We start from the raw sequence: 25,158 nt of genomic DNA on the forward strand, positions 1-25,158 counted from the left end.
AAAAAAAAAAAAAAAAGATAAAGAAAAATTACGGAGAAAAGACCAGAGTCTAGTCACAGTGGCGTCATGTTGCCCTGGTTTTCCTGCCTCCTTTCCTTTCTTCTTCCATGGATCAGTCTGGGGATCTGAACTCTCTCTCTCCAGGTTCCCTGCTCTGTATGCCCAGGTAGAAGCTCCCACTCACTCTCCCTTCTTTGTATTGGTGGGAGAGTTTTTAAGGACCCTCTTTTCCTACTGGGAAAGATCATTTTTTCCCAGGTCCAACTCTCACCAGTATCCTGCTCATGTCTGAGACAAAGGGGAAAGCAAACATCCTCAAGTGGGTAAAAGAGGGTCTGTCCCAGCATCCATAGGCCAGGTTGGCTCTGGAGTCCCAATAAGATGCTCCCAGAAGCCTCAACCTGCTTCCTTGCTTCTCTTGTGTCAAATGTTCCAGGCCCAACCCTGGAAGCAGCCATTTGATAAACCCTTCTTCTCCTTGGTACTTAGAGACCATGTCTAGATCCTAGGGTGCCAATGACATTCCTTTGGTCCTCTTCAATGGAAAGAATTAGAAATGTGAATTTATTTTCCCCTCTGTCCATAGCTGCCCACTGACAGTTTAAGAGCATAAGATCCATGCAAACATCAGAATCCATTCTTCTGATCCCACCCTAATCAAGTCTAAGCCCCTCACCCCTGGCTGTAAGGCCTGTAAATGCTCTCCACTGGGACCATCTGAAGACTGCACTAACTTGCAAAGCTCTAGTTTGTGTCGGGGGCAGGAAGGGTAGCATGCACTGGACAACCCTACAGGCCATCACACAAGACCTTCATTCCATGGAGATTCCATCTCTTGCTACTCTCCTTTCCATGGCCTGCCTCTGGGTCTCAGGAATTCTTTTTTTCCTCCCAGTGGGTCTTCCCTACACACTACAGCAGACCTTTTGCCTTCTGTTACTGACTGCTTGCTGGGCCATACAATGCTGACCGTCAACTGCCTCAACCCTTTCCTGGATCTTCAGCTCACTCTACCTTGGGTCATATCTAGCTGGGGACCTTCTAGGGCCATTGTGTATTCTCCCTACTTTATGGTCTCAGGTCCTACGGCTCTTCTCTCTAAATGCCCCATTGAAAGACCCTCATGTCCTGTTCCCTCTCCTCTTCCTGGTGAAATAGTCAGGTTTTCAGCCATCTTCAGTCTAGGAGTTGGAGTGAGCAGAAGTCACATAGGCTGGTGGGTTTCTTTGTAGCTTACAGTGGGTCTCCGTATTTCCCTGCAGGCATCCTGGCTCCCCAGATTATGGTGGCCATTTTGGACCTTCTTTTGCCTTCTCAGATATCTTATTCCCCTATTCTCATTTCCTTCCTGCCACTTCACTATGAAAAAGAGCTGAAACCAGAAGGGACTGCTCGTGGCCAGCTATTACAGAGCGACCCTTCTGCTCTGGTCCCCTGCCTCCCTCTGGCTCTGGTCCATTGGCTTTCTTACCGTACCCCATTGGCTGCTCACCCTTCCACCTTCAGCATCATCTAATGTCTGTGATTTCTGTTCCCAGTGCACAGGGAAGGACAGAGGAAAGATTACCTGGATTCCTCCTTCCCATCCCAGAATACCACAGTATACTCCTGGCCCTGGGATGAGAAGAAGGCCGACTGCTTCCCACAGGGCAGCATGTACATGAAGGTGGCGAAGGTTGGGTCTTTCATCTGGCTCACCACAGACAGGGCCAGGGGGCGCTGCAGGAGAGAGGTCTCTAGTGAGCATAGCTGTGTGGTCTCCCATCCAGGGCCACCTGGCACAAGCCAGGGGTATGTGTGAATCCTCCTACTTGGGATTAGCTTAACACCAGACTGAAAAGGCTTCAGAACAACTCCCCAACCCCCCCCAACACACACAACACACACACATGCTCTAAAAATAAATGAATGAATGAATAAATAAATGAATAAATGAATAAATAAATAAATAAAGCCAGCCCTTTATAGCCTTTGGGTCATCATAGCTACAGTAACAGGCTCAGTTGGTCTGGTCTGGCGTCAAAGGCCTACCTTGTGTCCTATCTTAAGTCCAGGGTCATAAACTTTTGTAAGGGATCTTTCTCAAATTCTATTCATAATGCATTAATTATCTGATTTGATGGACAAGTGCTAAACTTGACATTAGGGGCCTCTTCCAACAAACAAGGGCTACCTTTAAAAATATAATACAGGCCCTGCTTCTCATGAACAAATCTTTCAAAGAGATATACCTTCCCCTATGTTTTTGCGTGGGGACTATATTACCACAATGCATTTGATATGTAAATTGAGTAAAACTCAAAAAGTTCCAGATTTCAGAGCATATTAGAGTTTGGATATTTGGATTGGGTATATTCAACTAACATGTAAATATTCTAAAAATCTGAAAAACTCCAAAATTTGAAATATTTCTGGTCCTACATACACATGTTGTAGAGAAAGAGAAAGGTAACTTTCCTACGGATGGGCAGACAGACAGACAGACACACACACACACACACACACACACACACACAAAGATTAGACACATCAGAGTAATCAAAGCTCCCTCTGGAAGAGATGCCCAGCAGTCCTTAGTGAGGGGATGGGATGAGCATGCACACACCATGCACTGGAGTTCCACAGCCCCTACCACCAACAGAAGACGGGCCAGGCTCCAGTCTGTTCGGTGTACCTTCTCTGGCTTTGTGTCCCAGCACTCCATCATGAGTGCCTGGAGTCGATGGAACTGCACTTCCTCCGGCTGCCCCAGAACTGGTCGGATGCCCTTAGACAACTTCTTGACAATCTGAAGTTGGTGGTGGCCCAGTGCAGGACGCTGTCCTGATAGCAGCTCATACAGCACCATGCCATAGGAGAACATATCTACCTGGGTAGGAAGGTGAGGCAAGTTAGGTCTCCTGCCTGGACTCAGCCACCTTAGAAAGCTGGCCCTGAGGAGGAGGAAGGAACGGGAGGGCACAACTGAGAAACTGGGCTCTCCCCAGTCCATCTACCAACTTCATCTACATAACTGATCTGTCCAAACATCCAGACAGTCCTCTGACCACTATCTTCCCATCCATTTATCCTTTATTCTATCTGTATTATTTATGTATCCTTCCATCCATCCATTTGTCTATTTATAGGATAGCCATACACACAGAAATTGTTAACTACTAGGTGCCAACTAAGGGCTCTATAGCCAAAACCCCAGAGGGTTATATAAGGAATTCATAATGATGGGAGTGTCTCATGTGTTTTCCCATTTTAATTGTTAAAAAAACCCAGCAAGGAAGGAGTTGTGCAGACCTCACATAAGTCAGAGAACATCTTTCATAAGAGAATGCCTGAGATGGAGTCAGCAGGTAGGGTTTTTTTTTTTTTCTTTAAAGATTGATTTATTATGTACATAGTGTTCTGCCTGCATGCCAGAGGAGGGCATCGGATCCCATTACAGATGGTTGGGAGCCACCATGTGGTTGCTGGGAATTAAACTCAGGACCTGTGGAAGAGCAGTCAGTGCTCTCAACCTCTGAGCCATCTCTCCAGCCTGGGGCAGCAGTTTTTAATGTGACAACAGCCACAGCTGCCAAGGTATCCCATGCAAGCTTAGGGCATTCTCCAGGTCTGTGACCCATCTGGAAATAATACAGCCATAAGAAACCACAGAGCAGGTGACACAGTGACTTGGCTGGTAAAGACACTTGCCGCTAAGCCCAATGATCTACGTTCGATCCCCGGAGCCTACATTGTAGAAGGAAAGAACTAACTCCTGCAAGTTGTCTGCTGAATTCTACAAACAGGTGCTCCCTAAATAAATGCATAAATAAATAAGTATAGTAAAGATAAGTTAGAGACAAGGGGGAGGTGACTGAACAGGCTGGTATGACGTGCATCTACCGAGCGGGTGCCTGGACTCAGCCCCTGTCCCAGCTACAGCTGGCTTGGCAGCTGCCTGGGAAGCCACATTCATTTCCTCAGCACTCACACTCCTCCAGCTTGGCACTTAACCAGCACCCTGTGGTACCCAGAACTTCTATCACCTTTATTCTGTATCCCTGCAAGGTGGTCTTCAGACCCCAGTCAGTGCCTGAAATGTGATAGTTGAGATCTAGGTGCAGGTACACTTCTATCCTGGACTCTTGTGGCTATGTCTGAAGCTGTGGCTGGAGAGATGGCTCAATGGGTAAGGTGCTTGCTACGAAAGTGTGAATATCTATATTCGGATCCCCAGCACCTATATAAAAGCCAGGAGCGGCAGGAGGTGGGGACAGGAGGACACAACTGAGACTCATTGACCAATAAGTCTAGTCAATCGTTGAGCTAGTTCCAGGTTCAGTGAGAGAGCCTGCTTCAAAACATAAGGTGGAGAGTGACCAAGGAAGATACTAAGGTGGATGGACAGACAATACCTGTATATATGTGTATGTGTGCGCGCGTGTGCGCTCTCTCTCTCTCTCTCTCTCTCTCTCTCTCTCTCTCTCTCTCTCTCTCTCTCTCTCTAAAAAAAAAAAAATAGTTCTAAAGCTAAGTACAGAGGTCAATCTGTTAACAAACAGGCAGACAGGGCCCCAGTACCTTCAGGTCAGAGCCAGAATCCCCCTCACTGAAAGAGGAAAACACCTGGAGAAGGTGAGCCCTGAGCCCCAGGACTGCCTGTCTGGCTTCTCATTGGTCCTGGGCTCCTCATTGCGTGGCTGGGCTTGGGGATGACAGTGGGGACAGGCAGATGATACCTTCTCGTCATACACGATGCGAGGCCTGATCTCTGGAGCCTGGTACCCTGGGGTGCCCTCCACACCCAGGGCCCCCTCGTGAAAGGACTGCCTTGAGATGCCGTAGTCTGACAGTTTGATGTTGATGTGCTCCTTGACGCTCAGCGACCACACCAGGATGTTGTCCGACTTGAGGTCACAGAAGATGATGTTCTTCTTGTGCAGGTAGGCCAGGCCTGCGGCAATCTGGTAGGCTATTTTTTGGGTGAGCATGTGTCCCAGGGGCATAAAGGAAGACTCTTTGGGAAGAAAGCAGTATTTATGTTCAAATCTATCAACTTTAAGATGGAATCAAATTAACATTCTAGACCCTGTCTTTCATTCTTCCCCTGCCTCCCCTACTTTGGTTTGGATGGGGTCACAGGGTTGGTTTATATGGTACTAATGGGAGGAGATGGGACCTTTAAGAGGTGGGGTCTTGTGCTGACTAGTTTTATGTCAACTTGACACAAGCTAGAGTCAGTTTGGAGGAGAGAACCTCATCTGAGAAAATGATCCTCCTTACCCCTGCCCTGTGGGCAAGCCTGTGGTACATTTTCTAGATTGATGATTGATGGGGCAAGGCCCAGCCCACTTTAGGCAGGTGGTCCTGGGTTGTATAGGAGAATAGGCTGAGCAAGCCCACAAGCAGTGTTCCTCCATGGCCTCTGCATCACTTCCTGTTTCTAGATTCCTGCCTTGGCTTCCATAAGATGATGTATCACAAGCTAGAAGCTGAAATAAACCCTTTCCTTCCCATACTACTTTGGTTATGGTGTTTTAGCAATAGAAACCCTAAGACAGGCTTCACGGAAGGAAGTGAGGTCATCAGAAACATGCCTTTGAAGGAGCCATTCGGACTCTAACACTGTACCCCCTCCCCCTCAACCTCCTAGTTGATATGACATGGCCAATCTTTTCTGTCATATGACTCCATCATAAAGTACCAGAAACGACGGGCCCAAAGATCAAAGGCAACTGATGGTGGACTGAAATCTCTAAAGCCATGAGCTAGAACAAACCTTTTCTTCTTGTAAGTTTTTTGTCTCTGGCATTTTGTCACAGTGACACAGTGACGAACACATCCCCTACTACTCTAAATGCCCCAGATACACTCATGCTCTTCTTCATGCCAGAGGGGACAGAGAACAGCTTTAAGTGAAGTGGTATGCATTTAGGATAGAAATGCTCGCTCTTAGGGATCCTTTCATGGTAAGCCATGTGTGGGGCTTGCATGTGCTTTCATAAAAGGATTCAAGCCTTCTGGCACTCATCTTCGGCCAACTTCATCCTTCGGTCAAGTGTAAACTAAAGATACAGACACTGCATAAATATTTTCCATTTTTGCTGAGGTTGAGAAGTGACTGGTTTGATAGCAGTTCTTAGAGAAGGCAGCCACCTCCCTACTTCTGGCATCAGTTTGGGGATAGTTACCCGTTTCTTCAGAGTTCCCTTCAAGTTTATTTGAGGAATAGATTCGGCAGAAGGGATCCTAAGTTCGATCTTAACAGGTGCTCAGTGTGTAGATGTGGCTACAGGGGGACTTAGTGATGCAGCTGGGACTTAAGGTACCAGCTGCTGTCTCTTGGGCCAACGGTACCGTCTCAAGACCCTTGGCTCAACAAAACCACCCACAGCTTTGTTTTTTTCGAGCAAGAGAGCCATGTAAGATAAGAGGAAGGCACTAGGGCTCTGCTGGCCTCCCAGGGGCAGGCTGCAGGCGTGGCCCCTGTGGAGTGTTCTCACAGTGTGGTACCTTTGGCATTCTCAGACAGCACGGTGTTGAGGCTGCCCAGTGGGGCAAGCTCCAGGGCGAAGCAGAGCGGGTGGATACTGATGCCGATGAGAGACACGATGCAGGGGTGCTGCAAGGCGTGCAGCATGCTGGCCTCTTGACGGAAATCTGAGAAGTTCTTCATGGCATCCATGGCTCTCAGGTGCCTCAGCATGGTGTCTGCAGGACAAAGCAAGGTCACTAGCAATCTAGGAGGAACAGCAGGTGCAGGGCATGGCCTTCCTGCTGGACCTAAGGCAAGGTGGACCCAGGTCTAGGCCTGGTAGGTTGCCTACTAAGGGTCACAGGACACAGGGGGCCTGCCATACTTAGCTCTGCATTACAGGGATTTGGGTCATGTAAGATGGATTTATATTTGAAAGTACACACTGGCGCCGTGCAGTGGTGGCACATGCCTTTAATCCCAGCACTTGGGAGGCAGAGGCAGGCAGATTTCTGAGTTCGAGGACAGTCTGGTCTACAGAGTGAGTTCCAGGACAGCCAGGGCTACACAGAGAAATCCTGTCTTGAAAAAAAAAAGTACACACTCTATGAAGGATTATATAATACTGATGCCCAGGATTTGGCCTTAAAGGCTGGTATTGTGGGGCTGAGACTAAGACAGGATAGAAAGTCAGGGAAAATTAAGGGGATAGCAGTAGGGAAGAAACTCCTTATCCAGCATCTGATTACCTCTCCCCTCCCCCACTGGGAACCAAAGAAACATCACCATACCTGACAGACCTACCCAGAGTGCCTTCAGGGATGCCAGAGTGCCTTCAGGGATGCCAGTCCCTTCTCTAAGCTGCACTTGTAAAAGGAGTGCTCAAGTCAAGAAAAGAACTATGCTTGCCTGGGATAGATGGAGGGAGACCTTAGAGTTTACCTACCTCAGTATCCTCTCTCCACACCAGCCCTCAACAACTACCCAGTAAAACCCAGCAATTTCCTTGTCAAGAGGGAGTCTTTAAGATGGCAGAAACAGGTGAGCTAGATCATAGTTTTGTACTTAATTATTAAATATTGTTTGATTTTTGAGCCTGGTTATTAATTTCAGGTACAAAATTACACACACACACACACACACACGCCCCTGCACACATGCATGCACGCACACATGCACATTCACACTCTAAGGCACTTAAGCACTGACTCTCCTGAGTGGCCACACTCACGTCTTAGGTGGGTGCTAAATCCTTTCTTTAAAGATGTCTCTTCTTCCCTCTGATGGCCTCACTTACATCCACAATGTGCACTGTCTCTGTCTCTGTCAAGAGACGACTTTGCTAACTGTGCTTCACTGTGACTCGCTCTGAAATTCTTTTCTGTGCTGTGTTCAAGGATCCCAAAGGGAGGTCCTTGGGCTACTGCAGTTGAGTAGTATCTCCCAGCTGCAAAGGACAACACAGAGCCTCTTCCTTTCTCAAGAATTAATGTGGCTTTGTCATTTGTGACAGTTGCTGGACACTCCCTGGGTTCCCTCCGGCTCCCTCAAGGGAGGACTGCCACAGGGCTCCAACCTCATGGCTTAGAGAATGGCCTTACAGCTGTCAGCCACAGCTGCCCCTCACTTGGAGGTACCAGTGACTTCATTCTGTTTGTATCCCATTATCTTGTTCAAAGCCTGACCCAGAAACTATCTGGAATGCAGTTAGTCCCCTTCTCCTCCACCCTCAGGGTCACTGCCAATTACCTTATTCTTTATCAAGTGGTGGGGACTAGTGAAGGTGAAAGCTACCTTCATTATCATCAGCAGGTGAGACATCTGTCCACGGCTGAGGGCCTGTGATAGTCACAGTAGAGAAGAAAGGTCTACCACAGGGATGAGTGATTTCCAGCCATGCTGTCACTTCCAGCACCCTTGACATTCATGCACCTCATGCAGGCTGGTCTGCAGGAGACTCTGGAGGCTCAGGACAGCACCCTGGCTGTAGCCAGTTGGCACAGGATCATCTGTCTCTGAAGCCACTAGGCAGGGTAGCGCTGAGTCCGGACTGTTTTCTTTCCCATTTCTATTCCTTCCCCACAGATTTTAAAGTTGGGGCCTGTTGCCTTAGTGATCAGCTCACAGGCTGTGCAGGGCATGAGTGGTCTGGCCATTCGGCTGCTAAGGGAAAGGTCCATTCTCATGCTGGCTCTTTAACCCATTAAAACTTTATTTATTTATTTTTTTTATTACAGGGTTGATAAGATTCTAATCTCCACCCCAGTTAGTGAGTGCACTGTCTTTTCTCAGGCCAGCAAGGGTACCTCTGCCATGTGCAGGCTTCCTGAGCCCACAGGCCTCTTCCACTTCCTAGGCAGGCCTGTGTGAAACCCTGGAGGAAGCCTGCTGTAACCTCTGTAGACTTATTCATGACCTTTGTGGGGTTGGCTTCTCAGCTCTTGGCTGTGGCTCAGCACATGTGCACTGGATGCTCCACTAGTCAAATTACCCAGTTGGGACTCAAGGTACCCTAGTTAACCACACAATTCCAGGTGCTCTTTATTACCACTGCGGAGGGTATTTTTCTAACGGGCACTGCTGGGTATGAAACACCATTGAATTCTAATAGTCTGTGTTAAGTCCAGGATTTCTGGGGGACTTTTACCAGCCTGAGGTTTGTCGAGCAAGTCTGTTAGATCAGTGCAGAAACCAATATTCTCCTCAATGAATTGCAAGTTGGTTTCTTTCTTTCCGGTTTCTATGATTCTACTTTTTCTACCAAAGAACATACATTGGCGTTGTGATCTTAGTGTGACCTATTCTGAACAAGAGGCAGTTCCGCTGGCTGGAGTGAGGAGGCCTGGGCTGAGCACCACGCGGTGCTATGGTTAGAACCTGTCTCCCCACCAATCCCTCAATATTCACATGTGGTAAACTTAGTGTAGTCTTTTCAAGGCTGAGTTAGTTATCACAGGGGTGGGTTTGTTAGAAAAGTAAATACAGTTCCCTTCTAGGCCTCTGGTGCCCCCACTCTCTCACTCTGCCTTCTGGGATGATACAGTATGGAGATCCTCCAGCAGTAAGCTCTGGGCTCTCACCACAACCTTGAGCCAAACAACTTCCTTTGTTTAGCAATTCCCCAGCATGGGGTATCCTGTGGTAGCAACAGGAATGGCTTAACTGCAGTACCGAAGGTCCCTCCCACTGGGAAGCTATTAGACTGCATTTGCTATGCCGGTCTGAGTGTGCTGCCTCCTGGCTTTCTTGGTGAGGTGGAGGCTGTGGAGGGGGTAGTGGAGAGGGAATATCCCAAATATCTAGTTACAAAGTTTGCCTCATTCTCTTGTCTTTCATTATACAGCTTTCTGCTTGCATAGGACATAGAGCCCTGCAGATGAGGAGTCGGCCTGATATCAGACTGTAGAGAGAATCTCTTGTACTGAATGGAAGCATCACCTGTCAATAAAAAAGCCTATGGCCAATGAGCTAAGGCAGGAAATAGGAGGTAAGGTAAGAATTCTGGTGCGCACATACACACACACACACACCAGAGAGAGAGAGAGAGAGAGAGAGAGAGAGAGAGAGAGAGAGAGAGAGAAGGAGAGAGAAGGAGAGAGAAGGAGAGAGAGGGAGAGATTGAGATTCTGGGAAATAGTCAGATGTAGGAGATTCATCCTAGAACACTGAAGGAGAGGCAACTAACACCTCTGGAAGAACATAGACTAGAATAAACTCGACTATTGGGATATTATTGAGATATGAGCTAGTCAGGGAAGAGAGCCGCAGCTATTGGCCTAAGCGTTTACTCATGTATGAGAAGTCTCACAGTTGTTGTTTCTGGGAACAAAGTAGACAGGTGGAAAACCGAGAGGTTCCAGGTGGCTTCTACCACATCAGATTGCCCTTCCATGTGGGCCAGGGCTTTGGCAGGCACAAGGCAGATAGAGATAGCAGGAGTGGCCTCTGCTAACACCCATGTCTGTCTAGACAGGTAGTGATACTGAGGCCTCGCTTGACTTGGATCTCCAGCTTGTACTTCCCAACCTGCCAGGCCATGTACAAAGCAGAGCTGTGCCAGCTATACCAGCCCCCCACATTCTCCTCACCTCCTGCCCCACGTGCACATGTGACCTCTGTCATCCCTAAGGTGGCCTGGAGTTCAGGCACAAAAGAGTTCATGTATCTGAAGAAAAAAGTGCTGGCTATGACCCCATTACCTGCTGGGGCATTAGCAGAATTCTTGAACTTCTTGATATGGAACCTCTTCACAGCCACAGGCTGGCCCTGGTACCGGGCCTGGTAGATGACTGTGCCACTGCCACCTTGGCCCAGGATGTTGTTCTCACCCTCTGTGTGCTCCAGCCTGCTGTTCTCCAGGAAGAGCCTACAGCACACACGGTGAAGGGGTTAGCCTCCAGCCTCAGGAAGGGCATGTCCTAGACTCGGTTGCTAGTTTTCCCTCTGGGAGAATAACTGTTCAAAGCTACTTGTGAGGCTAAGTCTGGATCTGTCATATGCCAGGGGGTCAACCTGTACAGCCTGGGCAATCTCAGTGTTCTCCCCTGTATGGTGGATGTATCCCAGGGACACGGAAAGGAGTGCTAACACAGAAGGGCAGAAAGAGAAGGTGTCCCTGTGGCTTTGTGAGCCAAGTGCAGCAGGGCCTGTGGTGGACTCCAGTGGAAAGCCATTGGTCCAATTTCTTTCAGGAAGCTTAGGATGCGGGAATCTAAGTCACCTCAGACTTGGCAGGAAGGAATGGTTAGAACAGTTACTGCCACTCTATGGTTATGGCACTGAGCAATGAACTGGTAGGAGAGATGCACAGCTTGCCTCCTGTCCTGGGAGGGACCATGGAGCATACCTGGCTGGGAAGTCAGTCATGAACAGCTCTGGTACAAGCTCCTGAAGTGGCACTGGGAGGTCTGGATGTCTAGGGCAGGAGATGAAGTCCCGTTCGATGGCTGTGAGCACACAGTCTTCCATATCGAAGTACTGCACACTCTCTGACCTCTCGTTTGGATCTGCATGCTGGGCCCAGGATGCTTCACAGACAGGGCAGGGTACGTACTGCTCCATCAGTGGAGTCCCGTCACTTTCTGTGGCTGTCAGGGCTAAATGGGAACAGAGGAGACAGCTCCTGGGAACTGGCTGTGGGTGTTCTGAGCAATACCCTAGAACTCTGAGCCTGGCTGGCTTTATATCAGAGATTCTATCTGCTCCTCCCTGGGCCCAAGGGAGCCAGAAATCCAGTACTACTCTGGGGTGCCTTATTGCTTTGGTTTTGATTTTAAGGCAGGGTTTGTCTATATAGACGAGGCCGGTCTCAAACTAAAGATTCTCTGGCCTCAGCTTCCCAAATGCTGGGGTTACAGCATATACCATCTGTCCTTGCCTTCTGGTGACATTCTGGATAGGAAAACTGTTGATCCCAAAGGGCTCACCACAGAGGGGTTACCCCATGGCCTAGACTGAGTAAAAGTTGCCTGCAGTCCATGGAAGGCTGGAAGAGGAAGGCAAGCAAGAGTGGTGGGAACTTTGCCTCAGTGGCTGTGGCTGAATCTGAGCCCGAGTCCATCACTCTAACCACAGTTAGTACAAGTTAGAAATGGAGGGCCTGCTGGTGTGCTCTAGGGGAGTTAAATGCAGGGGATAATGAGTACAAAAGAGCATGGGAAAGCTGGACACTTGATGTGGGTTCCCCTGTACATCTTTTCTGGGTCCCTCTCACTAGGAGGTACTAAGAAACACCCATGAAAGTACCGTGGGGCAAGACAATGACCTGCTTTGTACAGGACAGTGTGGATTCATAGATTTCCTGGGTGCATCTGACATCCACAGGGAGAGACTCTTGGCTGCTGGCTCTAGGGCATCTTGTCTCAAATGCTTAGCTGAGTTTCTTCTCAGATTACTGGCAACTTGGCTTATCTACCAAATCCCTAGCAGCTACTGAGGCGGAGCATGGGCTGGTAGGGAGCTACCAAGAGGCTGGAGAGCTGATACAGGGCTTGGGAGTCCCACTGGCTGGCCAAGAGCCCTCTAGTCACCCTGAGTTTTCTCTGAGAACCCCCTTCCTGAGCCACTTTACACATTGGTCACTCTTCGAAGCAATATGCAAGGGAGCCAGCCTCCATGTCTGCAGTATGTATCCAGGGGCATCCTTAAGCACCTTCCCATTGTCCCCCGGGATGTAAGGCTCTAAGGCAGGAAAGAGGCCTGTGTGACAGACACACCATCCAGAATCCTCCCTTTACGCTGGTTTCTAGAGGCTGCAAGGACTAGCACTCACTCTGGGCTCCTCCCCACAGCTGCCTTCCTGCTGCTGCCCCACAAGACTCCCCCCTGCTGTCTGCTCTCTGTCCACCCCAGTAGCAAAACAAACAGAGGCCCCAGAGGGGTGGCTTCAAAAAGTATTTTCTTTGGGTCAGTTGTCAGTAGGGAAATGAATTCAAAGAGTCTGAGAAGGGCTGTGTGGGTGGCTTGCTCTCCACCAGGACAGGTGGGGGCACACAGGGAAGGAGGAACTGGCACTGCAGTTCGGCCTACCTCCCTCCATGACCCTACACCAGGGATAGTCCTCCACATTTGGGTCCCCTTGACATCAAGCCCATTGATTTCAACTTATATAAAACATGTATGAATCACACTAACAATGTTAATGGGCCACATTGGAATGCAGAGAATCCCTCCCCCATATACTGTAGGCATCCAGGAGACCTAACTAGTTCTGTTCTGTGACACATTCCCTGTGTCACACTTAATCCTACAGGACCTTCCACCCTAGCCTGGAACAGGACTCTCAGCGAAGGGCTGAATCCTGGTGGCAACTTCACTTTCTCAAAGAGGTAGTCATATGTATCCATATACACATATGACATATATATGTATATGTGTGCATGTATATATATATATGCATATGTATATATACATATATACACACACATCTGTATGTATATATACACATATGATATACACACATACATCTATATACATACATACATACATACATATGTTTATGTAAGCATGATCAAAGGCTTGGTTCCAAAATAGTCTCTTACCAGGGAACCACTGGTCGATCAGGGAATTGACATGGTCTGTGATGAAAGCCATTGCTGAGAAGTCTCTCATTTCTGACTGGCAGATGATTTTAATTCCCCCGCTTTTTTTCTTTTTCCAGTTCACGTCTGAGGATTCCACACTGTAACCCGGAAATGAAAAGGAGCCCTGTGTCAAGAACCTGGGAGCAATTTTCCTACTTCCAAGGATGGACTTAATCCCCAGAGACCCTAAGGGTCGGTGTGCCCTGCAGGATATTGGGGTGGCTCTCCTGTTTATATACCTGTTTATGATCTAACTTGTCCCTGTCCCTACTCCCCAACCAGAGTGAACTTAAAGCCTGGACTACAGCTTCCCTCAGTCTATCCTGAAGAAGGAGTTGGGGGAGGGTAGGAAGATGGGGCCAGCGGGACATTCCCAGGGAGGATCTCTATTTCGAGCAAAATACCGTGATAAGCCTTCCTCAGTTGCAGAACTCTGGACTCCAAGCGTGAAGGGCACTAAGTCAGGGCTCTCACAAGACTGCTGCTTGGGGACCATGCTGACCTAGCAGGGGGCTCCCCAATGTTCCCACCTGAGGTAGCCTCCATCGAAAGTGACCAGCAGCCCTTCCTGCCAGTAGATGGTCTGATTTCTTCGGACTCTGAATGTGCTGCAGCGGTTTCTCTGGTTCCCTGTAAAACTGTAAATGGTGACTTTCCGGTTCCTGCTTTTCGTATTCTTCTTGTTTTCAAAAAGCTGAAAGACGGGAGAGAAAGGACCCTGTTTAAGAATTCTGGACTCCTCGCTGGCCTTGTGAGGAACTCTGAGCAAGCCGGCCTGGCCCCATCTTGATAAATCGCTACATCTTTCCCACCCGTGCCTCCCACGCCTGCTGCTCTTCCCGGCTGCCAAGTCAAAGGCCACATGGTGTGGAAGGGTCTCCAGGGTACCCTGGGAACAGATTTTCCTAGTGATTACAAATAGGCTGTTCTTCTCTGAAGACTTTCCTCCCTGGCTTCACAAGTGAACGTTTATATTAGATAATGTGGACGGACAGAAAAATATAGCAGAGAAAATAAGCAACCAACAATTTAACACCCAGCAGGAAGGTATGAGTAGGTATGAGTCTGGGAGTGTTCTTATTACACACATATATGTAAGAAAAAAAATATTCGGATTGTGTATCTCATTCTGCATGCTCTTTGGCTTAGGGATAATAGCTCAGTGGTATATGCTTGCCCACTATGCCCCAGGCTCTAGTAGACAAGGTATATTTTGAAAAGCTCATGGTTCCCATACCATTAAAAACTCACTTAAAATTCATTTCCCTAAGGCTATGATAGTGACTTCTTAAACCTTTCCTTTCTACTAGGTGGGCCCTTCCAGTCCCTTCAAAATACAGTGCCAAGATCATGAAAAACACATGAAAGTTTCAGTGCAGATTCAGCAGTGGGATGCCTGGTTTAGGGCTTGGCGGTTTTAAGGCTCTGGATGCATAGGGAGGTTTGAAAAGGAAGAGACTATTATCACATCCACTGCCCACGGGGCTAGGCCTCTCTGATGGGTTCTTTGTTGGTGTGACAGATCAACAAACAAGAGACTTGCTGTGCGAATTTGCATCTCTTTGATGAATCTGAGACTGAACTTTTCTCCCTTCTCCCTTCTCTCCCATCGGAAGGTTAACAGGATTTCATTCTGCATTGATTACTCAGCCAGACCTGCTGTTAGTGCTCCCACCCAGCCCACCCTTGTGCCCCCCTCCCGCCTTACCACAATGTGTGTGCGTGGGGGGCATAGTGACCTCCCACTTAGAACACAGCAGGATGTGGTTCAAAGGGAGGGCAGAGGACAGAGGGAACCCTAGGAGAGGCAGCGCCAGCACACACTCCGTTAGACAGTGAACCATTTTGACATCATAAAGAGACAACCCCCCGCCCCAGCCTCTGCCATCTCAACACAGGCTGCAACGGTTTTGATTGATTTTTCAGCCTCTTATGTTTATTTTTCCTCCCATAAAATGGGACGATCAAAGACCATCTTTAATGAGCCAAGAAGTTATAATTCAATAATGGTGCTCTAATTAGAGGGTGGCAAAAGCAAGCTCAAGCAGAGATCAATGTCAAAAAGATTCAACCCTTAAACAGTAGGAGCCCACACCAGGGACTCACAAACTGTAGCATGTGGCACGAGCCCCTGGAGGTATTATTAACGACATAGCAGGACTCCATCCTGAAGTTCCTGAGGTGGGAAATCTGGAGCTGGGGCTGTGAGCATCTCTCACAGGATCTCAGGTGAGGTCAATTTTGCTGATCTGTGAACCCCACTTTGAGAACTACTGCTCTAGGCAAACATTACTTCTGTGTGACTGTCTTGCATGAAGTTACTGTTGACTGACAGCTTGGCCCTCTCTCTGGCTGGACCCACAAAACACAAGCCTTGGGCTGGCTCTTCATTTTGACCAAAGCAAGGTGTTTTTTTTTTTGTTGTTTGTTTGTTTGTTTTTTTCCAATAGTGGTTCTAAGCTTGGCTGCAGAGTGGTATCACCAGGGAGCTTTACAAAGCCCGAGTGATGCAGACTGGGCATGGGATGCACATCTAACTCCAATCCTTAGATGCTCCAGTGAAATGGCTTAGTACAGATGCTTACCGGTAAGCCTGATAAGCTGAGTTCAATCCCTGGGGCCCACGAGATGAACTGAGAGAACCAACTCCTGTACGCTGTCCTTACATTGTCCTTCTGTACGGGTGCTTATAACCAAGCTTTTAAATTTGGGTGACTTGGGAAGGGCCGTGTCAATTATGGATTCCTCTTGGGTGAGTCAAAGTGCATTCCCAGGATAGCAAGACCATAAAGTCACAGTGCTGGGATGTGATTTTAAACATTAGTTCTTGGTCCAGCTCATAACTACTGCACCAAAACCATGGTGGCTTCGTTGGGAGGTGGGGAACCCTGCTTCTGCTAAAACAAGCTCCATAGTGACTTGGAAATGGCTAACATTTGGAACCATAACTTGAGGAGGGAGTAGTCTAAGAAAGATGGGTAAAAACTTGGCATTCCCAGCCCAGAACAATGGATTCATGCTACATTTGCTCCCTGACCTTATATCAGTTACATCTCTGCAGGAGAGCAACCTTCAGTTAGGTCTCACTAGCACAGAGGATGTAGTCTTCCCCCAACAGTGTGCTTAAAGAAGCTCTCCCACCCCTATGCCTTCTCCTTTCAGAAACCATGCTACCTGCAGGTCCATCTCAGCCAAGCTGATCAGCATCCGTGCTATGAACCTTTGCCAGAAGCCAACAGGCACGAAGCTCATCTTAAATACCCGCTGGATGGTGTTAGCCATTGGGTGCCGCATGCTGTGGGTGTCCAGCCCAGGTTTGGATGGAAGGAGGTGTGGTAGTAGGTAGCTGAAACATATAAGGGAAGAGGTTGATTATCATGGCCTGAGATCTGCTACAGGACCCTGGTCCCTGCAGATGCTGTACTATGGGACGGTACCAGCTGACAAGGCTCAGCTTGCCAGAGGCCCTCCCTATAGAGTTCCAAACACTAGACCGATGTGGAGGGAAGATGTGGAGGGAAGATGTAAAGGCATAAAAATGCCAGACGCAGCCATCGAAGTTGCTTCTCGGAAAACTGGGTCGTGGTTGTGAAATCACTTAACATCGACTTTGGTTGGTGGAAGAAAACCAAATACAGCTGCACAGCTTTGAGGACAACGCAGATACTGGGGTCAGGGTAACTGTCGTTGGTCTTCGAAGCTGTTTATTGTCCTTGGCTAATTAAAACAACACAACTGCCTTAAAACTTAGAACTTGGAGACTTCGCAGAAAACAAATGTTTTATGGGAACACAAGCACACATGATTATCATTAAAACATTGCATCACTGCGTGACCTAGGTGTGCTTGTCCATTGTCATTTTAAAGAGCTGACAGCTGGGAAGTCCCTCCCTACAAACGCATCTGGAAAGTGACATTCACTATGTGCTATAAGCTGTGAGCTGAGGGGTAGGCACAGAGCAGGCTCAGGGTATCCTGGAGATACAGTGGCTGGATTCTTTCCTCTTTAAACATTATTATTATGATGATGATGATGCATATAGCTGTTTTGCCTGCATGTATCTCTGTATGCTTTATGTATAGGACCCATGGAGACCAGAAAATTTCCTAACTGCATTCTAAAACACATCCTTATACTCACAGATCAGTGTAGCTCTCACCCCTCATCAGAGAAGCTTCTTTTGCAGCTGACAGAGACTATTATCATAATTGGTCAAAATGCAGAGACAACTGATTGTAGGTTGCCTAGCTGCAAATGATCCATCTACAACACACCTCCTGTACCTAAGGCTCAGGGAATGCCGAAGAAGGAGCAGAAATATTCCACAAGCTACAGGGTCAAAAAAGTCTTCCATGAGATTGTATCCCCTAGAAATCGCAGACCTTGAATTCCTTTTTGAGGTTTCTCTTTAGGACTCTACTCATGGCCTCATACAATGGGAGCAAGAAGGTCTTGAGACCCCTCCCCAACCCCCACAGCCAAGTGCCAACCAGGGATGTCTCTATGGATGTCCAGATTACACCAACAGAATCTCTAGAATGGCTCCAGGGAGCAGCCCAGTTTCCCAGAAGCTTCTGGTGGTATTGTAGGGCTCTGGCATTAGAGTCTGCTATAGAGCCAGATATATCACAAAGGACTATGGATTTTGGACACTAGCTGCTGCCTCATGGGCATCAAATCCAGGAAGTGAATGACATGAGCCAGGACATCTTCTGGAGACTGTGTAGTCACCAGACCTCTGGTGCCCTGTGCCTCCTCAGCCCTCTCAGGGGTCCCCACTTCAGAGTTTGGGGCATTGGCAGTTGTGATGTCCAGGAAGATGTGTGCTGACATAGAGTGATGTGGGTGATGTTGGGAAGAGGAATGTGAGAAGACACTACTAAGGATGGATATTCTAGCACCTAGTGGAACCACGGGAGCCATCAAGAACAGATAAGATGAATAAAAAGACTGAAAAAGTGATTAACCCAGAAGAAGGTAGAACAAAAGGAACCAAGGAACAAACTGAATGCTATAAATATAAAACAAATGAGAAGCTACTAGACTGGAACCCAACTATAAAACTAATCACACCACCAGGCAGTGGTGGCACACACCTTTAATCCCAGCACTTGGGAGGCAGAGGCAGGCAGATTTCTGAGTTCGAAGTCAGCCTGGTCTACAGAGTGAGTTCCAGGAAAGCAAGGGCTGCACAGAGAAACCTTGTCTCAAAAAACCAACCAACCAACCAACCAAACAAACAAACAAAAAACCAAAACCAAAACCAAAACAAAAAACAAAACCCAAAACAACAAAAAACTAATCACACTAAATGTAAATGAACTAGGCATTCCTATTTAAGCCAGAGATCATTGGGTTAGATAATTCACAGTCAATAAGATATTTGTTGTAATAGAAGTACCCAGATAAATTGATAATAAAATAATTTGGGGAAAAGGGCAAGTTGAAATTAAAAGCTAAAAGGCCTTCAAAAGCTGGTGTGTGGTTATTTTAAAATCAGACAAAGTGTGCTTTAAGAAAGAAAATATTACCAGTCTTAGGGTTTCCATTGCTGTGAAGAGACACCATGACCAAGTCAACTCTTCTAAGGACAACATTTAATTGGGACTGGGTTCCAGGTTCAGAGGTTCAGTCCATTATCACCATGGGGGGTAAGCATGGCAGTGTCCAAGGAGGCATGGTGCTGGAAGAGCTGAGTTCTACATCTTGTGATTGATCTGAAGGCAGCTAGGAGAGGACTGCTCTTCCATCCTGAGAATTGCTTATGCATAGGATCTCAAAGCTCACCCCCCTAGTGACACATTTCCTCCAATAAGGCCACACCTATTCTAACAAGGCCACACCTTCTAATAGTGTCACTCTCCGTGGGCCAAGCATTCAAACAGATGAGTCTATGGGGATCAAACCTATTTGAACTACTACATTGCCTGAATAACAAGAGCCACTCTATAGTAAAACAACAATAGAACAATTATAACAACATGTTGCCATCATTTTCCAACATAAGTACCTTCGTGCTTTAGGGATCAAATGTGAGCAAAGCCCATATCAGAACAACTAAGTTTATAACCAAGGTGGCTACTTGGCAAGGTTATACGGCATGGATACACTCAAAAAAAGGATGACTTATTTTCCATGCAGGTCAGAGCAGGATGGTGAAGAATTTCTTTATGTTACGGGGGATGGGATAGCATTTAAAATGAAGGAATTGTTTATAGCATTTTTCTACTCCATCTTTTCACACTGCAGCTGGTCATTGGTAAATGAACCTTGTAGAACCTGAAACCTGGATACAGGGGAGAGGCTATGGATGCTTTCAGGATAAGCAGAAGACAGGGCCACATAGTGGAGGGGTAGAGTAAAAAGCACATGTTAGGGACATTTTTGGGGCAGTGTGGATGAAATGCCCAGTGAGATGTGTCAGCAGAGAGGGAAAGCAGGGGACTTGGCCATGCTTCCAAATGTTACGCCAGACTTCCAGGAAGTGGCACTGTGGGGGCCCAGGCCTGAGCCTGTCAAGCTAGCTACCCTCAGTGCCTTTAATGATTTGAAAGTGTATTCTGAGGCTGTATAACTGACATGTGTGTCCATGTCATAGCTTGTTCTCATTCATTGTACAATCAAGGAGATCTGATCATAGATCTGCCCTAACAAGAACTCCTCTTGCATATTTTCCTAAGTGGATTTCTTCCAGCTGCCTCAAGAGTAGCCCATGACATCAGATTTGGGGTCATCAAAGTGGGGCCTCTGTGTCTACCCTCCTGCTATCCTACACTGGGCAACTGGACATCCCCAGGAGCTAGTTATCTTGGTGGTGGCTGGAAATCTTAGTGAGGCCATCAGTATCCACAGACCCCATTCCTTCCTTCAGCATAGCCTGGGCTGTGGGCTTACCTGTCATTGGCAACAGGGAGGGCAATCTCGAACTTGGCGAGGAACTGGAAGTATTGCTCCTCGGTCTGCTGTGTGAAGCCTGTCCCGACCAGCAGCATCCTGAGGTCCTCCGCTCGGATCACCCCATTCTTTGCCACTGACCGTGAGCCCTTGATGTTAAAGATCCTCTGCAGGCATTCAGAGAGCCAGATGGGATCCAGGAAGTAGAGGTTCCTTAGGCCATGGCTCGTGTCTGGAAAGTGCAGCAGGGCTCCAGTTTCTATGAGGAAGCTGATGGCTGCAGAGAGGGAGGGAGGAAGCTGTGTCAGAACCACATAGGGACCAAAGGGGACTCAGGAAGAAACCAATACTTCTGGCACGCCAAGCCCATCAGACAGGGTGGGCAGCTGGAGCCTGGTAACATGCAGTGACTCTCGCCAGTATCCTGAGTTGATGGCCAAGCAACTACAAGTAATTTTTGTCCTCAGACTAAGTCTCTGGAAATTTCAGCACTTGATGAAATTTACTCATGATCCTCCTAAATCAACCCTTGAGGCGCTTTCACAGTTCTGTGTAGGCGCTTGCTGAGCTGCGTGAAAAATGTTCCTGTGTACGTGTTCCTAACTGAGCTCTCATCCCAAGAGTCCCTTCTATGGTCTATTCATTGCCATGTTATCTGGGGTGATTTTTGCTGTCTAAAATGACCCTCCAAAACAGGGCTAAAAGGTTGCCTAGTGTTTCTATATACAGGGATGTGATTTCTAGAGAAAAATATGGCATTAGATAAACAGTGTTGAGGCAGAAACTATATCAAGGCCACTGCATGAGCTAATAATTCAGTAATACCTGTTAAATAGTTAAATAAGGTATATGTGTTGGCTAGTTCTTGTTAACTTGATACAACTTAGAATCACCTAGAAGTCTCAACTGAGGAATGATCTAGATGAGTTTATCCTCTGGGCATCTGTGGGGGGCTGCCTTGATTATTAATTGACATAGCCCATTGTAGGTGGCACCATGCCCTAGACAGGGAATCCTGAAGAGTATATAAAAAAAAGAAGAAAGCTAGCCAGAAACTGAGCAATCAGCCAGCAGGAGCCCCTTTGTTTCTCTTTCCTCTCGACTGTGGATGTGATGTGACGAACTCCCAGGATTTCTTCTTTGACTTATTCTCAGTGATGGACTGGAACCTGGAATTGTGAGCCAAGTAAACCCTCTCCTCCTCTAAGTTGCTGTGGTCAGGGTATTTTATCACAACAAATGAAAGGAAACCAGAACAGAGGTATATGTGAAACAAGGTTATTGACTGCTTCATTGATTACAGTGTGACCAGAAGCAGGGAAAAACCTAACCTGATCTTCCTCCAGGAGCAATGGTCTGTATCTACCAATGATGTAGCCATTGTGACATTTTAGATGCTAACTCCCATGAACAATAAGAACTGGTTGTAATTGTTTAGACTGGACCAAGGTCCTGGAGGGTGGTGACCAGTTTGATTTGTTCTTGTGTGCATTTTCTGCAGAGTAGCTGCCATGTTCTCTGTCCAAGGGAAAAGGGGCAGATGGAGGGATGGTGGAGGCAGGGGGTGGCAGTAAGGAGAAGTGCGGGGAGGCAGCACGTAGGCAGGCAGACACCAGGAGGTATTCAGTGCTGTCGTGTAAACCTGCTGTGCTGAGGGTCCAGGTGGAGATGTAATGTACAGGAGCCTCGAAGGTGTCTCACCCCACTGCCCACTAGCCTTCCGGTCCCCCATACCCATGTTCCCTGGGTGTACAGGAGCCTCGAAGGTGTCTTACCCCACTGCCCACCAGCCTTCCGGTCCCCCATACCCATGTTTCCTGAGTACCCACTCCTGGCCTACCAGACTGCAGGTCCTCATAGTCTTTGATATCGTTGCCAGGTGTCTGCTCCACCAGCTGCTCCAGCTGCCTGTCCGTCAGATACTGTACTTGATCGCCCAGACTGCGGCGCTGTTGCTCAGCCAGCACGGCCTCCTGTAGGCTTATGTAGCTCCTGGGGATCTGGGTGTAGGTGGGGCAAAGATGGGCCTCTCAGGTGCCAGGAGTGCATGTTGCCTGCCCCAACACTCCCTACCATTGTCCCACCATATGGTCCTAGGACCAGAGAGGACATGTCTTTACAGCATTAGAACTACAAACATATCTCTGAGCATGGTTTTGCTCCACCTCGGTTGGGGGACAAGCACACAGGGTAATAACAAATCTAGTGATGCCAGGACTATTGTGACAGCCAGTGATCCTTCCCTGCTCCCACCTGGAACTACTGACCTTAAACATACCCATATGCCTTATTGCAAAAGGGGTTGGAAGCATGGATCCCAATAGTGGGAAGTAGGAAGGAGCCTCTGACCTGACCAGATGCGGGGACGCTCACCAGTCTGCCAGCGAGTTTTTGACAGCCGATAGTGCTGCCCACATCCTTCATGTTGCATGTGACATGGAAGATCAGTTGCCGCAGCCCTTCTTGCCCTTCAAGATTCTTGCAGGAGATCTCACTGTGTGTGCAAACACTGGGGCTTAATCGACATACCACCTCTTTGCTTACGGGCACATAAGCCCTTTGTTTCCCTGGAGATTTGTCCCAAATGGCGATAAGGCTTGAGAAGTCATTGAAAGAGAGAATAGGAAGGCTTTGCAGGCCTTTCTCTGCACACAGCCCCATGCTGGATGTCCTACAACATGCCCCTTGGGTCTGTCTTCCCAATAGGCTGAGTTCACAGAGCAAGGGGAAGGCCCAGAGGTACTGGGTCTCCCAAGGGTGCCAGCTTGGAACAAGATATAGATGTTGAGGTTGTGACTATGAACCAGCCAGCACTTCTGCTATTAAAGACCCTTCCAAGTCTTTCTTAGGGGAGTACTAGGAGTCCCCCCCCCCCCACCAAATCCTGGTGCTTCATTCTGAGTCAGGCTGACAGGCCATCCTGACCCATGTACAAGCACTCATGTCATCACACCCAGAGTGAAGGAATCCTAGAATTGCTGCAGCAACACAAGTTTAGTCTGTTCAGGGATTCTCACTTCCATTACTGAGCCTCAGACTCAAGGTCTGAGCATCACTGCCCTGGCAACATGGTGGCTACTGAGAAGATGTCAATTGAGTGACACCCCCAGGGTGGCTAGTCTCCTCAGCACCGGCCCACCCCACTACATACTCTGTAGCTTCTTTCAGACTCAGCAGCTGCTCTCTGATCTAGTGAGAGCCAAGCGAGGACTGGGTGGGATGTTGGTCCTTGATCTGAAAGGACCGTGGACTAGTTTATGTGTCTTTGTCCCATGGAAGCTGTGTGCTCTTGGCACTGGCCCTGATGGGAGGGGAGAGCCCAGGAAAGGACAGTTATAGAAGTCTGGAGACCCTGTTTCTCTAATCATCTAATTGGTCATCCCCTGCCCAGGGTGCTATCTTCTGTTCAGAGGAGCCTGGCTCATCCCCATGACAGATCCCAGGCAGGCTGGGATCTCAGTGATCCCATCTTGCAGTGGCAAGTGAGAAGGGTGGTCGATACTCACTGCAGGTGTTTGAAAGTGATGTCTGGGAAGCCTGTAGCTCTGGACCCCGCTGGCGAGCGGCAGAGTGCCAGCACGTAGGCACGAAGTGTTGCTATCCTCTCCACTCGGAACTTAGCTTCGATTAGGTCCAGGTGTGTCCCAACTACCAGCACAACGGCATTTGGGGCCTTGGCCTGAAACAGAACCCCAAAACTAAGCCCTGTATCTTTTCCCTGGATAAAGAATGGAAAACAGTTTCCTTAGTGTGCAAGTGTGCCAACCTTGGATGCTAGTGGTCCATGCTTGGCCACCATCCTGTGGACTCTAACATCATGGGTCCATTATGAACTGAGGGGTATGAACTCTTATGAACTGATCTGCTCCATGCAACGGTTCTGTGTTTGGCCCACGGATAGGGATGCCTGGTCCTTCTGTCTACCTAAGGGAGGGGCTTGTGTCAGGCCAATGGCACCTTTACATTGAGAAGGAGTGCTGTCTGCCTTGCACACATAGGGTTATTGGGTTTAAGGTAAATAAGAAAATGACAAGCACACTGGGCCTTTGGGCCCAGGAGGCCTCTGATTTAAAAAAATCAACCAAGAACCAAGGTTATCTTAGGCTCCCCACAGTTGGATGACATCAGATCCTCTGGGGGAGCCCTTCAACAAGAAGAGTGGCTTTTCCTTGCGTGGTCCCTTTGTCATAATCCACACAACACTTGAGACCACAGAACTGTGGGATGCTGGGACCTGAACACTAGAAGGCAAAGGGGGTGGCTCCTCACCTCGATGTTGAGTAGCCAGAACTGGAGGTTGGCAACAGCTTCTTCCCCCAGTGCCAGGTTCCAGACCACCACATACAGGGCCTTGTCTGTGAAGAAGCACTGATTGACCGTGGCCATGCTGGCTGGGCCCCCGATGTCCCAGACGTTGAACTCCACGGATTCAACCTACTTGAGCAACAAGGCACAGAAGGGGGCATTTGAGTGACCAAAGGGGGCAAGGAAACCGCAATAAAATGTACAACTTGGAATGCATCTGGAAAAGACATGGCCATGGAGAATTGACAGACTCCAGTGTGTCTTAGGAATTAACAATCCTGGCCAGGGAAACCTGCCCAATAGCACAAAGGTAGACGTTAGGGGGGCTTCTATTGGAAGCTAACAGAGCAGGGGATCTGAGGAGATCATGGTCTGTTGGTTATCTTAGGCTCCCCACAGTTGGAAGACATCTGGTTGCAGGA

The 25,158-nt window shown here is 48.2% G+C and overlaps 1 protein-coding gene and 2 long non-coding RNA genes across 6 annotated transcripts in view; 2 read left to right on the plus strand and 1 right to left on the minus strand.

Moving 5' to 3' along the window:
- The window catches only part of Lrrk1 (leucine rich repeat kinase 1), a 134,131-nt gene that overhangs the window by 13,953 nt on the left and 95,020 nt on the right, over positions 1-25,158 (minus strand). For all 4 annotated transcript variants that reach the window (XM_031386922.1, XM_031386920.1, XM_031386919.1 and 1 more), the window contains exons 16-29: positions 24,701-24,865; positions 23,938-24,110; positions 22,805-22,925; positions 22,272-22,431; positions 20,432-20,708; positions 16,711-16,882; positions 14,067-14,230; positions 13,495-13,634; positions 11,301-11,550; positions 10,654-10,820; positions 6,493-6,690; positions 4,719-4,996; positions 2,675-2,869; positions 1,568-1,719 (exon numbers count right to left, since the gene is read on the minus strand). In XM_031386922.1, the coding sequence (XP_031242782.1) occupies positions 1,568-1,719; positions 2,675-2,869; positions 4,719-4,996; positions 6,493-6,690; positions 10,654-10,820; positions 11,301-11,550; positions 13,495-13,634; positions 14,067-14,230; positions 16,711-16,882; positions 20,432-20,708; positions 22,272-22,431; positions 22,805-22,925; positions 23,938-24,110; positions 24,701-24,865 (2,612 nt within the window). The remainder of the gene's footprint in view (positions 1-1,567; positions 1,720-2,674; positions 2,870-4,718; positions 4,997-6,492; positions 6,691-10,653; positions 10,821-11,300; positions 11,551-13,494; positions 13,635-14,066; positions 14,231-16,710; positions 16,883-20,431; positions 20,709-22,271; positions 22,432-22,804; positions 22,926-23,937; positions 24,111-24,700; positions 24,866-25,158) is intronic.
- LOC116102354 lies at positions 13,189-14,347 on the plus strand. Its single transcript, XR_004123092.1, has 2 exons — positions 13,189-13,281; positions 13,614-14,347. It is a non-coding gene; the product is annotated as an uncharacterized LOC116102354 (long non-coding RNA).
- On the plus strand, positions 14,613-17,371 carry LOC116102355. The gene is made up of 3 exons (XR_004123093.1): positions 14,613-15,765; positions 15,987-16,123; positions 16,699-17,371. It is a non-coding gene; the product is annotated as an uncharacterized LOC116102355 (long non-coding RNA).

This window comes from Mastomys coucha, unplaced genomic scaffold (assembly GCF_008632895.1).
Source record: "Mastomys coucha isolate ucsf_1 unplaced genomic scaffold, UCSF_Mcou_1 pScaffold21, whole genome shotgun sequence".
Lineage (NCBI taxonomy): Eukaryota > Metazoa > Chordata > Mammalia > Rodentia > Muridae > Mastomys > Mastomys coucha.